This window comes from Ceratotherium simum, chromosome 38 (assembly GCF_057802395.1).
Source record: "Ceratotherium simum simum isolate JZ-2026a chromosome 38, ASM5780239v1, whole genome shotgun sequence".
Lineage (NCBI taxonomy): Eukaryota > Metazoa > Chordata > Mammalia > Perissodactyla > Rhinocerotidae > Ceratotherium > Ceratotherium simum.
In genome coordinates this window covers 15,030,591-15,044,975 of record NC_141937.1, presented here as the reverse complement: position 1 = coordinate 15,044,975, position 14,385 = coordinate 15,030,591, and the positions used below count along the sequence as shown (strand labels likewise).

The 14,385-nt window shown below is 37.6% G+C and overlaps 1 protein-coding gene across 2 annotated transcripts in view; it reads right to left on the bottom strand.

Annotated features, from left to right (window-relative positions):
* SYNE1 (spectrin repeat containing nuclear envelope protein 1) overlaps window positions 1-14,385 on the bottom strand; it is a 452,863-nt gene that overhangs the window by 231,238 nt on the left and 207,240 nt on the right. For both annotated transcript variants that reach the window (XM_087425127.1, XM_087425124.1), the window contains 5 exons: window positions 12,332-12,623; window positions 11,343-11,515; window positions 8,762-9,071; window positions 7,399-7,563; window positions 2,800-3,156 (listed from right to left, as the gene is read on the bottom strand). In XM_087425127.1, the coding sequence (XP_087281253.1) occupies window positions 2,800-3,156; window positions 7,399-7,563; window positions 8,762-9,071; window positions 11,343-11,515; window positions 12,332-12,623 (1,297 nt within the window). The remainder of the gene's footprint in view (window positions 1-2,799; window positions 3,157-7,398; window positions 7,564-8,761; window positions 9,072-11,342; window positions 11,516-12,331; window positions 12,624-14,385) is intronic.

Sequence of the window (14,385 nt, the reverse complement as noted above, 5' to 3'; positions counted from 1 at the left end):
TAAGCATCATCTTGGCCTCCCTTGTTTCCCTTCTCTCTCCATGCAAGAGAAAGGAGGTCTGGTCTAGTCTATATCTTAGAGAGCTCTTTAATCAGTTACCTCTCTTCCTCTGCATCTTGACTCCCCAGTCCCCACGTACATCTGTCGTTTCTTTCTGGAATGGCCCAATATCTTCTTAAGTTGAATCCTGTTCTCTAGTTTCCTGTCTTGTTTTTTCTCATTCTTCAGTAATTTTGGATCTTGATGCTGTTCTTCCCCCTCACCCATCTGGTCAATTTGTACTTGTACCTCAAGACTCAGCTCAAATAATGACTCTTCTAAGGATTCTCTGCCCTCCTTCCCACCTATTAGGGGCTTCTCATTTGAGGAAACACAGCACCTTGTCGGCACTTATTACAACGCAGCATCCCCGTTGGTTTTGAATTTATTGGCCTTTCCACCCAGACTGTGATTCTGAGAGGAGGGATGGTGTTCTCTTTGTTTTAAAATTCTTTATTTAGCTTAGTGTCTGAGCCAGAGGAGTCTAAAATATTGTTATTTTCAAAATTCATAAATAATAACTAGAAGTTTCTGTCTGAAACTCCAGACGCTAAACTAGTAACAACTATTTTACACCACATTGAACCTTTTATTTAAGGGAGAACATTATAAGAACTAAAGAGATTTGCCAGAGATTCAAATTAGTCACATTAGGCGATATTAGTCAAATTATATATCAAAAGTGAAAAGCTTTTGACCAAAGCATTATACTAAGAAAAATTCTATAACTTCATTATAAATTAAAGCATTTTAGTAGAATCTTCCATTTTACAAATATCAGGTCACATACTTTTGTTCCAGCTAAGGCCTAGAATGCATCTTTTTGTCCTTAGAGGTTACACAGGTTAAGAAAATTGCTAAATTTCCAACACTAATAACCCAATGGATATTAAAAGATATGAATTTTGCAAACTCCGTGAACAAAATTTTTTACAACATGATTTTACATAGTTTATAGATGATGATTTTTGTTTTTAAAAGGATTTCTTGGGTATCATCACTTAATTACAGAAGAGAAAGTAAATACTTGCGAAGGTTCCTGATTATGATGATGATCTGCAAAATGACAAGTCCTCCGTAACAGTAAAACAATGCCACAAGAACGCCAGCAAATTATTATTTTGTAAAATTTTACTGTAATGGAAGTATTTTCTCCACTTTAAAAAATTTTTTTAAATTTTTCCTAGATTTCTTGAGACATAATTGACATAAAACATTGCATAAGTCTAAAGTATACAACATGTTGATTTGATACATTTATATATTGCAAAATGATTACCATCATAGCATTAGCTAACACCTCCATCCCATCACATAATTACCATTTTTTCTTTGTGGTGAGAACATATATTATCTCTATTTTTAGATAAAATACCATTATTAGGAATAAGAGAAAATCTGAATATTGAAAGACAATGTAGTACTGTCATCAAAAGCCTGGGCCACATCTGGAAGTAGATCTAAGCAGAGGGCTGTCATCTTTGAATTGTTAGTACAATTAAAAATCTATATTCACTTCTGCATTATCATGTGTGTTTCTTATAGGCCTCCCCTAATATTTTCACTAATAGTATAAATATAAAAAATGATAGCTCAGAATAGTAATATAATTTAAGTACAATTAAATCTTTTAAAAAATTTCACTGATATTAACGGAAGAAAAAGGAAGGAAACAAAAAAGAACTAAACATTGTAACTGATTTTTTGATACCAGCGTGAATAACGCTGACCACATGGAATAATTACCAACTTCCTTGTCCCTGTTTTATGGAACTGCATTCCAGGCTTTATTCTGGGGCTTAAACTTAAAGGATAGGAAAAGCATCAGAAAAAAAAAACCCTAGAAACATTATAAATAAAATAGTATAAAGAGATGATCATAAAGTTTTATTTTAAGGTGTGCTATATGTGTTTTAAGTACTTGATTTAAAACAAGAGAATGTTGGAAATACTACATGACTTTCTCCCAGGCTGGAGCTGTTTTGAAATGATTATAATATAAATAGAAACAGAGAAGTTTACTTTAGGAAAACTTCCTTTTAAGGACATCCATGATTCACAGCATTATAAAATTGCAAATATAGAAAGGTTTTCCAAGATACTATTTAACAGCAAAAGAAAGAAAGAGAATTTCAAGCTCCGGCCCATTCTTCACTCTCCTTTTTATGCTTCCCTTTCTCACATTCTGAAAGAGCCGCCATTAGTTTAAAAAAAAAAGGTCGGAGAGCAACCAGTAAGCATGACGTAGGAGTTCTGTTAAGGGGTTAATTCAAGCACAGCTGTCAAAACCACACATAGCAGAGCTAATCAAGGTGAAAACTATTAGTTGTGCTTTATGAGATTACGAAATGCTTCTTTCAAAGCTAGAAATTCAATCCTTTAATTGTCGGAAATAATTCACTGGCAGGAAAACAGCTATGACTCTCCGTCTATTTATGCCTCTACCCACAGGCCATCTTTCAGACTGAGTGGCTGACTACAATATTACAAACTCTTACACTGGAAGAATGAAAGTAAAATGTTTCCACTAACAATAAATGTTTCCTACAACAAATAATTCCTTCTCCCCTTGTCTGTATCTTTACAATGGTTTATGAGAAAAGGAAAAGGATCAGCTTTGCAAATTTAATAGGATAAGTACTTATTTCTTCCAAGTCTGAATGTTTCATGTGTTTAGTTAAGAAGGATTTTTTTTAGCATCAATGAGACCCAAACAAAAATTTTAGCACAACCGCAGTAGAAAACAGGAAGCCAACTTACTCGTCCTTTCTGCCAGCTTTCCACTATCTCCTTATCTGTGTTTTTGCCTTCCAGGAGAGTTAACTGCTGAGCACAGGTTGTCAGAAGGGCACTGAACTGTTCCAGGGCCTGCTCCAGATGAGCCACTTGGCCTGAGAACTCCTGTTCCGAAAGAGCCATTTGGCTAACCAGGTTCTCCAAGCTGGTCTGCGTTTGAAATATGCTGTCTTCCCACTGCTTCCAGTCGGCACGCAGAGCCCGCATCTCTGTGTCCATGAGCTCACACCCACTGGCGGTTGTGTTCTGTTTCACTGCAGGAGCCAAAGACTCCACTCGGCTTAGGCGGCTTACACCAATCTCTCTGGAATCCATCAGCTCCTGTAATGGAATATCGCCATGGTAACCGAGGAGGCTGTGAGTCACCTCGGCTGCAAATTTCCAAGCATGTACAGAGGGGGACCCTGTCCTGCTAAGAAGTTTTAGCAAGTGTGTCACAAGGAACCAGAATCAATTCATCCGCCCACCCCCAAGTTATAATAGCAGAGAACTATTATCGCGAGTGTCAAGGCTTGCGGCAAAATAAACTGAGGAATTCACAGCAGCCTGTAACAAACTAAGCAGGGACCCTGAAACCAAGCTTTGTTTGAATATGTGAAACTGTTTTGACAGTGATTTAAATATTTGCCTGTGGTGTATTGCTCCTATAAATATGTGAATCCATGTTTCTCCCTAAGTTGACAGACAAGTGAACAAGGATTGTAGAAGACCTGTGCTCTGCTCATGGTCTGTACCCCATTTTCATCTTCTTCCACAAGATGGTGGATTAAATCCCACTTCTGTTCTACCAGGAATCAAGCTAACACATTCCAACATAAGAATGAGCCCGACTCAATTTTAATACTTCAGGACCTTAAGTAAACATTTTTTGTGTGTGTGTGAGGAAGATTGGCCCTGAGCTAACACCTGTTGCCAATCTTCCTCTTTTTGCTTGAGGAAGAGTGACCCTGAGCTAACATCTGTGCCCATCCTCCTCTATTTTGAATGTGGGTTGCCACCACAGCATGGCTTGATGAGTGGTGTAGGTCCACGCCTGGGACCTGAACCCATGCACCTGGGCCGCTGAAGTGGAGCACCCCAAACTTAACCACTATGCCACCAGGCCAGCCCAAGTAAACATTTTTATAGTAACTAAAATGAATAACTCACAGACATACTTAATCAAAATTTCAAAGTAAACTTTAGATTGGGTTCGTTTATTACTATTAGTTTTACTTTAAAAAATCTCACTAGAAATTGAACGATTTAGATATAACTTTTAGGCTTAATGCACACAAATACTGTAAAAGACAACAAGATAAAATTAAAATATGCATTGCTAATTAGGTAAAATAGTGGCATTTCTTTCTGAGAATAGATTCTTTTACTGAAATTTCTCACTGAATTCATCATCTGGTGTTTATATAATTACATATCTATTGCTAAAGCCAGGATTCTGTTGGTATTAATACAAAATTATGACTTCATCCTAGATTAAATATAAGGAAAAGATGATTATTAGGGAAAAAACTTCAAGAAGAAAATCAGTTACAAATTAACAGATGTAGAAAATATAGGAGTGTTTAGCATGAAGCATGCTTAATAAATTATGTTAAGCATTGTCTTAACTAATCTACACAATATAGTTCACATTTCATTATATTAGCTTGAAATAAATGTCTTCCACAATTATATACAAGAAAGCCACATTTTAGTATAGATCATTTAAAAGTATTTAGTTGTATAGTAGCCCAAAGCACACTATGAAATCCTTACACACAGTTAGCATTTAATAACATATCTATCCTTTCCTCAGCAGCAGGATTCTAAAAACTTTCCTTTTTTTATCAGTGCATATAGTAAGTAGTGAGTTGACGAAGAAAAACTATAACTTTTTAAAAAGAGCTATGTCTAACTATTAGATTTAAATACTTGTAATTTACTTTTACGAGTGACTTCAAATTTGGAGTTCAAAGGGTATCAATTGTCAAAAATCAGTTTCCCAAAATGCTCTCTAATGCATTATCCCAGTTTTCTTTGGCATGATAATGGGACATTTCAATATTTGCAATCACTAATTCCACTTATCCAGATTTTGAATAAGGATATCATCATTTTAAAGTGTTTTGAAATGACTTTTACCTGTATTTCCTTGCCTTGTACCTAAACTCTTTAAAAGTATTCTATGCATATGCACACGTATATACACACACCCTCATACGCAAACATATTTGCTTTGAAGTTTCCTATTCTTGACGGTTGCTCCTGGGGGTGGGGAGGGATGACACGAAGGACAGAGGAGGAGCTTCTTTATTTCCTCCAGGGTTTCTCCTCACCCACACACCAGCCTACACTCAGGCCTGACCTGGATTTCTGAGAGGGAACCTCCGCCAAGCTTCACTTTCTCCTTCCCAAATTCCAATTTCTTTCTGTCAGTTCCTTCTCTTATATTTTCGGCAACCTAAGAAGCAAGCTTTATAAAGGAATTATCTTCTCATTTTTCTCATATCAACATTTCAAAACCTTAGTCCATCCTTGCTATCTCCTATTCCAACCTACCATTCATTCCCAAATCCGTGTAATCCGGTTTCTCATCTCATCTGGCTATGGAAATGGCTCTTGGTGGTTGCCAAATAGCCTAACTGCCAAGTCCAGTGGGCATTCTTCAGTCCTTCTCTCAATGGCAGCCTCTTGTTGCTTCTGTGATGGTGACCACGTCCTTCACTAGGGGTCTTGGTGGCACCACACCTTCCTGGTCCTCCTCTTATTACACACCTTCCTGGTCCTCCTCGTATTATAATTTCTCCTCTTTTTTCCCCTTTTCCTCTCAAATCCTCTTCTGTGGCCCCTTAAATTTTGAGAGTACCCAGGTTTTGGTCCTGTGGCCACTGTTCTGTTTGCTTTATATATAGGTCTTGGTTTCATCAACTCTGGTGGTTTCAACTACAACTATGCTGATCATTTCAACTCTGTGTCTTCAATCCAGCTTCCTAAACTGAAATTCAGACTTGAACATTCAGCTACCTCCTGGACATCACCACCTGGTAGTTCAAATCCCATTTGTTCACAACTGAACTCCTCATCTTTCCTCCTCTGTAACCCGTCTCCTCTGCATGTACTTGTTTTCCTCAGTTGGAGATAGCCCTATTGACTCTAGATAAAGTCTTGACCATCTCCCTTGACTTTTCTCACATTGTCACTCCTTAGCCAATTAAGTCACTCATTTACCAAATCCACTGGATTTTCTTATTGAATGCATTCTGTGTGTCAAGCATGATGCTAAATGTTTCATGTGCATGATCTCATTTAGTCCTCAAAACTACTTTATGAAGCAGGTACTATTGTTATTCTTATTTTATCAATCAAGAAGTTGAGGCTTGAGGACATCAGGTGACTGGCCCAAAGACAGAGGTAAATAATCAGTAGAGGCATGATGCAGCACTGGGTCTCTGAGTCCACAGCCTAAACTCTAAAAGTATAGTCAGCTATCATTACACTTAGGATATTATTTTATAAACAACAGTTTGTGCATCCTTGTTCCCTATGACACTGTGAATTCCTTGAAGGATGCACAACACTGGTTACATAAATGGATAGATGGTTGGATGGATGGATGGATAGATGGATGAATAAATTAAAATATTACTGAGAAATGTGTCAAAGAATTATTTTAATGAATCACACAGATAAAACTTAAAAAGTTACTTTATGTGATTATCGCATTTAAAACCTATACAGTCATTGCAAGATTTAAATAAGACAAGCACTTAGAAGTAAATCCTCAAAATGTAGTTATTATTGTTATCATCAACTATTACTCTTGTGATTTTCATGTTCTGATCTCCAGGAATTCAGAACACAATTTGAGTCTTAAATTCCTGACCACAATTACCCTATTTATACCCAACATTTTCTCATCGAAAACTAAACCATTGAGGATTTCATCATTGCTTAGTTTTTAGATTAAAATCCATGATTTTCCACAGAGGGGAAATGACTGCAAGTTAATATTCAAGCAACTAGAAATATACTAAAAGATACTAAAATCTCGACTCCCTTAGATGTGTGAATTTCTAAGCTTTAAGTTACCCTTACAAGGAGTAAATTAGATGATAATGTTAATGTCCTTTAAAGTACTATCTTCTACTTCGTTATTGTATTGTTGGCTAGGAAAGCAGAATAAAACATCTAGAATGACATTTCCAAGTTACTGTTCAAATACATTTAACTGAGTTACTTTATAAACTTTTCTTCCACTGTGCTAGACAATAGTGTCTGCTTTTGTCAGCCTACCAAGCTGGGGGATATTTTGTGGTCTCTCATACTACAGCAATAAGCACATTTGTGTACAGAAGCATACACAGACAGTGCTCCATTTCGCTCACAAGTGTAAAGTATTTTGAATACTTTTTTTTCTCTTATGTTTAGAACTGGTGAGGTGCAAGATAACAAACACCAACAAACAGAAAATAGGAAGGAAACATTTCAAATAACAGAATCTTATCCACAGAATCTTCATCACAGGTATGTTATACTCAAGAAGCAATGAAATGATGAAGTTATAACATCCGTCCATTTTCTAACCTTAATTTTAGACAACTTTTTCTGGGTGGCTGATGAATCTCCAGACATATCCGCCCACCGGTGAAGTTCTTCCTTTGCTGAATGGAGCCAGTCTGTGAATTCCTGGACTGCGTCTAAATATATTAGATGGTCTTTCACAATCTCTTCCACTTTCCTCATTTTCTCCTGGTAAACAGTGAAAAGGCTATTTTAACAAAAGTCACTATTGAGAATAAGAAATCAGATAAGACAACAGGTCTGATATAAGTCTCTTAACCATCTCAGAAGATTTCATTCTTATTCTTGAATTTTCTCTGTGTTTTATATCTTAGACTGAAAATATCAAACTTAATTAGACTGAAAGACTTTGAGGAAGCAACCATTTTTCCTATAAGTTTACTTTTATGTAGCTTTGCATAAAAATCTATGCTTAACGGATGCTAACATCCCTCACTAATAATCCATTTAATAATAATTATTATAATAACTATTCTTATTATTTAAGCAATTGTTTGTGTTGGCTTTGTGTAGAGCACTCTGCTCAACATGTTAAACACATTTGCTCATTTAATCCTCACAACAGCCCTGTGATGTAAATACTAATACCATTCTATAGGAAAGGACACTTACAGAGGCTAACATGCTCAAAGTCACACATCCAAAAAAGTGTCAAAGCTAGAATACACATTTACTTCTTTTTGACTCTAGAGCCTTAGCTCTTAATCATTGTCAAAATAAAAATTAAGGTAAACTAACACATATGTTAATAATTGTAGTATTAATAATATAAAGAGAATTCCCCAAAGGAAAACTAAGGAAGGAAAAAAAACCCCTCCCTTATTTTCTTTAACATTGTCACAAATATACAAAAAAAAAAAGAAAAAGAAAAAGAAAAAAAAACCATAGAGGAAAGTAAATATTCAGATAGAGAATTTTTAAAAAATCTTGCTATTACATGAAGGACCCTATATGTTGGAGAATAGGAAAATACAGTTTTTATTAAGATGGGAAATGAACAAAATACTTAGTACACGACTGAAATCTGGGAGGTAAATTTGCATTTCATACAACAAATATAAGCGGCACCAAAGGAAAAAGAACTTGAAACACTTATATTTGAAACTCAGACAATCTTAAAAAGAAAAGAAATGGGTTGACTAACATTCTAAGCGGAGAACATCAAAAAACAAAGAATAAAAAAATAACCATAAGATTGCAGAAAGAGAAAAATTCATGGGCATCTGTAGGTGAGAAATGATATTTACACAATAACAGTTCACTAAATGCACAAACAGTTTTAGAGCAGCCAATTCCCCAATAATTCAGCCCACAGTGTATTCTTTACCTGAGCCTTGAAGGTTTTTCTTCAGTACAGAGCACTAACCTTGGCAACAGTCATTATATCATTAAACTGTGTTTTCAATTCCTCTTGAACTGTTTCCTTGAAAGACTCATCCTCAGTCTTCTGGTAGAGCTCCCTGGATTTTGCAGTGAGGCATTGCAGGGCTCTGGAGTGATCTTCCCCCTCAGACACGATGGACTGAAAGTGGTCCAGAAGGGAGAACTTCTCTTTCAGACCTGGCTGCTGTTTCAAGGGATGTTCTACTTTTTGGTCCACTGATTCCATCCACTGCTCCAACTGGTTTTTCCACTCTAGATAGTCATTCCATTGGCTAATCACAGACTCTAAAGTGCTAGAATTAATGTCACATATTACAAAAATAAGTTATGTTGACATCTCTATTGAAAAGCAATTACGAGGGCATTGCATCCACGTAAGCTGTTTTACTGAATGCTATTGTAAGTGATGAAAATGCTGCTTTTAAGTGCAAGGAGAAATGCTACTTCTCTAACCCACAATACAGTTTCTTCAAACGAAAGTAAATCTATGTCAACATTTGAAGTAAGATGTGGTAGTCATATATGCATCTGGAGATGTCTTCCAGATGTTAATTGTCCTAAGTGAATGGACATATTTATGTGTTATGCTATTAAAATCAGCACTGGGGCATCAATTAAATTTTATCTAATGTATATCAATTCTTAATTGTCTTAGCCTCAGTTTATCTTATTAAAATCAGATAGTAATTATTCATTGACTGAAATTTCAAATTTAAAGTATTCGTCTAGGTAAATAATATCATTAGATTGATTTGCACTTAGGGATATATATATATATATATATGCACAATATTTAATGTTGAATGTATGAAAGAATGAAGACTCAACATATTTATAAGAAATATAGTCACAAATATAGTAGTCAAGGAAATAGCTCTCTAGATATCCAAGTAAAAGGCTCTCCAGGCTGCATTTTAAAATTTGAAATTATTCAGCTTTACAAACTATCCTAAACTCATCGTCAGAGACCCCTGCCTGTCTCCCTTGCGTGCAATCCTATGATCCTGGAGTTGCCTCTGTGGTGAATGTACTTCCAGCATCTGCTCAAATTGTTCCTTTTGCATCAATAGGAACCTCATCAAATGTGCTTTAAAGTCCTATTCTTTCCTCAAAGAATTTTCTAGAAACTCCAAATCAATCTCGCCTCCCAGAAGCCACCCCAGGCCTTGTGTTCTCCTACAGTCCACAGTGTCTTAGTAACACAATCTGAGTCAGAGTCTTTTTGGACTGTATCCTACCCAAGCCTCTAAACACTCAGAGGGCAAAAACTACTGTTTTGCTTCATTATTTTAGCACAACAATTTGAACAGTGCTACTGCTCAATAGATAGTTGTCAAATTTAATTTCTTGCTGAAAGAAGAGAGTCAAGGACCTGAATCTGCTTCTTGTATTTAACATTTTATCCTAACATCCAAAAAATATTCCCCCATATTCCTGTTCACTTTTATGAAGCTGGCCTACAGCCAAGCACCGGGAAGTTCAGTTCATGTTCCAGGAATCTACGATATAGAATAACAGAACCGGAGGAGCTGATACTTTTCTTTGCTGCCCATTATGCTCTATTACTAAGATTCAAAGTCCTGTTGACCTTGGGAGTCAACACCCGTGCTCCATATTAAAAGAAAAAAACAAAACATACCCTCCCAACTTTTAGTTGTAATCATGGCTGTTTACGTTGCAGTGTTTTTTGTTTTGTTTCGTGATGAACTTTCATCTTTTATTCATCTATTTATGATGGGCATATTGGGCATGCACTTCTTCAGTGACCTAACGGCATATATACCTTCAGAATATGGCTCCTGGAATGTATTTTAGTATAATTCTAACTGAAACCCATTTGACCGACAAGCCAGCCAGATTATTTGTGGATACTTTGAGAAGAGGAGGAAGGCAAAAATCTTCTACTCATTAATATAACATCAATACCAGCACCTGGTGTAACAATCAGTCTCTTCTCTCCTTTCTCATCAGCATCTGGTGCCATGCTTCCCAACAGGTGTTCTATGGGGATTCTGGGCGGGTTGACGGTTGGGTGAGAATGTCCCAAGCATCGCAGGACATTAGCTCTCCTGGCCTCAGTCACTAAATGCCAGTATACCCCCATCACTGTGACAATCAAAAATGCCCCACATATTTCCCCAACCCCAATGTGGGTGATATTACTTCGAATTGAGAAAAAGATTTATACTTAAGCTCAACGGTTGCCAACAACTTAAATTCCTGTATGTTCCTTTTAAAAGCTAAAAGTTATTAAAAGACCATATATCCTTGCTTTGATGAACTGAAAGAAGGTATTTTACTGAGCCCATGCGGTGTGCAAGATTCCATGAGAGATATTATGGGAGATGCAAATATCACACACACACACACATAAGCACAGAAACAAACACAATCAATCTTTGCCCTTACAGAAAAGACAATCTAGGCAAAGACAGGCATGTATACAACTAGCTAAAATGATACTCTTGGTGACTCTCCCACAGGATACCCTCAGCACTGCTCCATCATTTTACTAAACCACTGGGCTTTATTTACGCAAATAACACTAAAAATAGACTCTGTACCTCTGAGCACGGACGGAAGAGCTCACGATGTCAGCCCACACATCTTTAAGGGTCTGTAGCTGAGTTTGAATCACCTTCTGACCTTCTTCGTTGCTACTTCTCAAGGCCTGCTCCCCTTTGCCAATGGCCATATTCAATTTAACTTCTCCTTCACCTTTCATCAGGAGAATATCCTATAAAGGAAGAATGAATACTTGTCAGTAGGACTATTAAAACCTGGTATTTTTAAAAATGGTTATGTTTCCCATGACAATTAAGGCAGGGAATACCTTACTCACCTTAAAATGAAAACAACAACAAACTCTGCACCCTATTGCAAGATAATACTTTACTCAAATATTAGATACTAGGAGTCTGGGAATCAAAGATTAACTCTAACTTAAATTCTTGGAAAACTTTGGGCCACTAGCCTAGAAATTATAACTTTATAGAATTTGGTTTCAGAGTAAAAAAATTATTTTGCAAATGAAGACACACTTGTCAAAATCCTAACAGTTCCCTACCTTCATTTCCTGGCTAATTCCTGTCTTTCAAGGTTACCTTCACTGCCTGCGGTCTGGGTTGGTGGTCTCTTTTGTGCTTTCAACACACCCTGTTTGTTTCAATCATGGCCCCTCTATACACATTGTACTGCAGGTAACAATGTACACACTGGTCTCTCCCACTAGACTGTGAACTCTTAGAAAGCAAGGGCTAACTTCTACCTCTATACACCCACAAACTGCACCGTGTTTGGAGTAAAGTTTAATATTCGCTGTATATTAACTAAAAAATGAAATTAAAAATTATTTCAAAGCTATTAAAACAAAAGTGTTCCTTTATGAAGAGGAAAAATTACCCCTCCATATCCTTTTTGCCCAGTTTCCCTATTTGCCCACATAATCCTCATTTAGAGGCTCACAGAACAAATAGGACCCAACTCAAACCTTTGTGAATCTAATCAAATCAGTCTTTAGAAGTTGTGGGTGTCTGGCCGGTGCCCCATGTACCTGTATTTGTAACAGCCGTTTCTCCAAGGTGTCTTTGCTTCCAATGGTGCTCTCTGCAGAGGCCAGTCTGTCTTGAACGTCTTTCACCCAGGACCACATGCTCTGCAGCGCCTCCTCCAGGGCTTCATGCTCCTGCAGGGCCACCTGGCAGCTCCGGAGTTTCTCTTTGGTCATTCTGAGTAAGTTCTGGTAGCTAGTGAGGAGCTGGGAGCACAGGCGTCCCTCTTTCCCAGCACCATGGCCTTCCTCGCTGAGAAGCTGCCCTCTCTGGGAAAGCTTATCAAGAGACTCTCTAAACAAAACAGAAAAAGAAAAATTTAATCCTGACATTCTGGAGTGCAGGGGAGTGACAAATGATTGTTGATATTGGAGCAGGAACCAGACAAGAGCTCACAGCTGACATGCCTTTAAAATGAAGATCCTGGGGACTGGACTGGCCACTTGCATTCTTTGTGGTTCTCCGAATGTAGTCAACATACATTGGGGGATTTGATTCATTCTGTGCTGTGCCTAGATCCACGTCCACTGCGTTACTAGGAATTCACTTCAAAAAATGGCGTGGACCTGCCTCTCCAGGATCATCTCTAGCATCTCTCCGTTCTTATTTAATGCTCTAACCATGAATAGCTTCCTGAAATTTCCCCAAACACTCCGCTCTTTTGTATATACAAGAAGATTCCTCTTTCGTGAAAAACTTTCTGCTCTCTACTGCTTCTTTCTTAGCTGGCCCTTCAGATCTCAGCACAGGCATCACATCTCCAAGAAGCATCGGGAAGCCCCAGGAGAGAGTAGGGAGCACAGGACTCCTCTTCCCTGTGCCCTCTGCCCCATCACCTCACACACCCTGTCTGTCTCAATCCACAAGGCTTTCGCCAGGCCTATTATATTCATCTCATATCCCCAGGACCCAACACAATGTTTGGCAGAGATAAAGTGCAACAAAACCAATTTCTTTCAAAAGGTCACTTTATGAGTGCTTATGGATTTCCTTGCTGTATCTTAGGGAATTTGCTCATCTCAGTGTGGAGTTAATTAGGTCAAGGGAAAATGTAACCATGCGTGTCTGGGTTAGCTTCATCCTGTTTTACAGAGTTCTGAATTCTGATTAGCACGTCTATCCAGAAACGCCTGGTATACCAGAGGGAGAGTGCAGATGTCTTAAAACAAACTGTTGTGAGTACTAGAAAAAGAATATGAAGCCTATCTCCTACAATGTCTCAACTGTTTTCTGAGCAGCTATTATGAAACAGCATGCTATGGGCCTCCATGAGATACATAAAACTTACGTAATATTACATCTACTCTGAAATATATTTCTTATCCTTGTAATCTGCTGAGACAAGGATGTGGCTTAAGCCCCCATATGAGTTAAATAACAATTCAAGACAACAGATATCACTTGTTACTAGAAGAGAATTGCTGAACAGATGATAAAACTTCAGTAATTCTCAAGTCTGGGTACTTTTAAAAATACAGGGTACAGGGCATCCCCCCAAAATATTTGAAGTCCTGGAAACATTATGATGAAAAAAATCCAGAAGAGTGAGAGGAGCAAGGAGCAGGCAAGTGAGAGAAGTCAGGAGACCCAACTGGAGAATCTGGGTGACGAGCAGCGTGTACTAGGATTGTCTGGAGAAGCAGCCAGTCAGAAATAAGCTGGGAAAAAAACACACCTAAGGACCCTTAGCATCTGGTCCTGGAATATCAGAGAGTAATTTTTCAAGAAGGACTGTGTGCTTATCAATGTCAAGAAGCTGCAATTATTAGAAAAACAATGAGGGATAAAGAAAATCATTGAATTTAGGATGAAGAGTGTTTAGGCCACTTTCTCCATGCAGTATTAGTGTAATGATGGCAAGAGAAGTAGATACAAAGGAAGGTAAAGAGCGACGTGTGGAGATGAAACGAAAGCTGAGAATATGTAAAGTCATTCCAAAATTCTGGAAGGAAGAGAGAAGCAGGTCTGGCCATGTTACATTGTCTCTGGACAAGAGTCAAAATTAAAAAACAAAGTGCAAGGCAATTTTCAGAAACTTATATAGTCTGAATGGTGC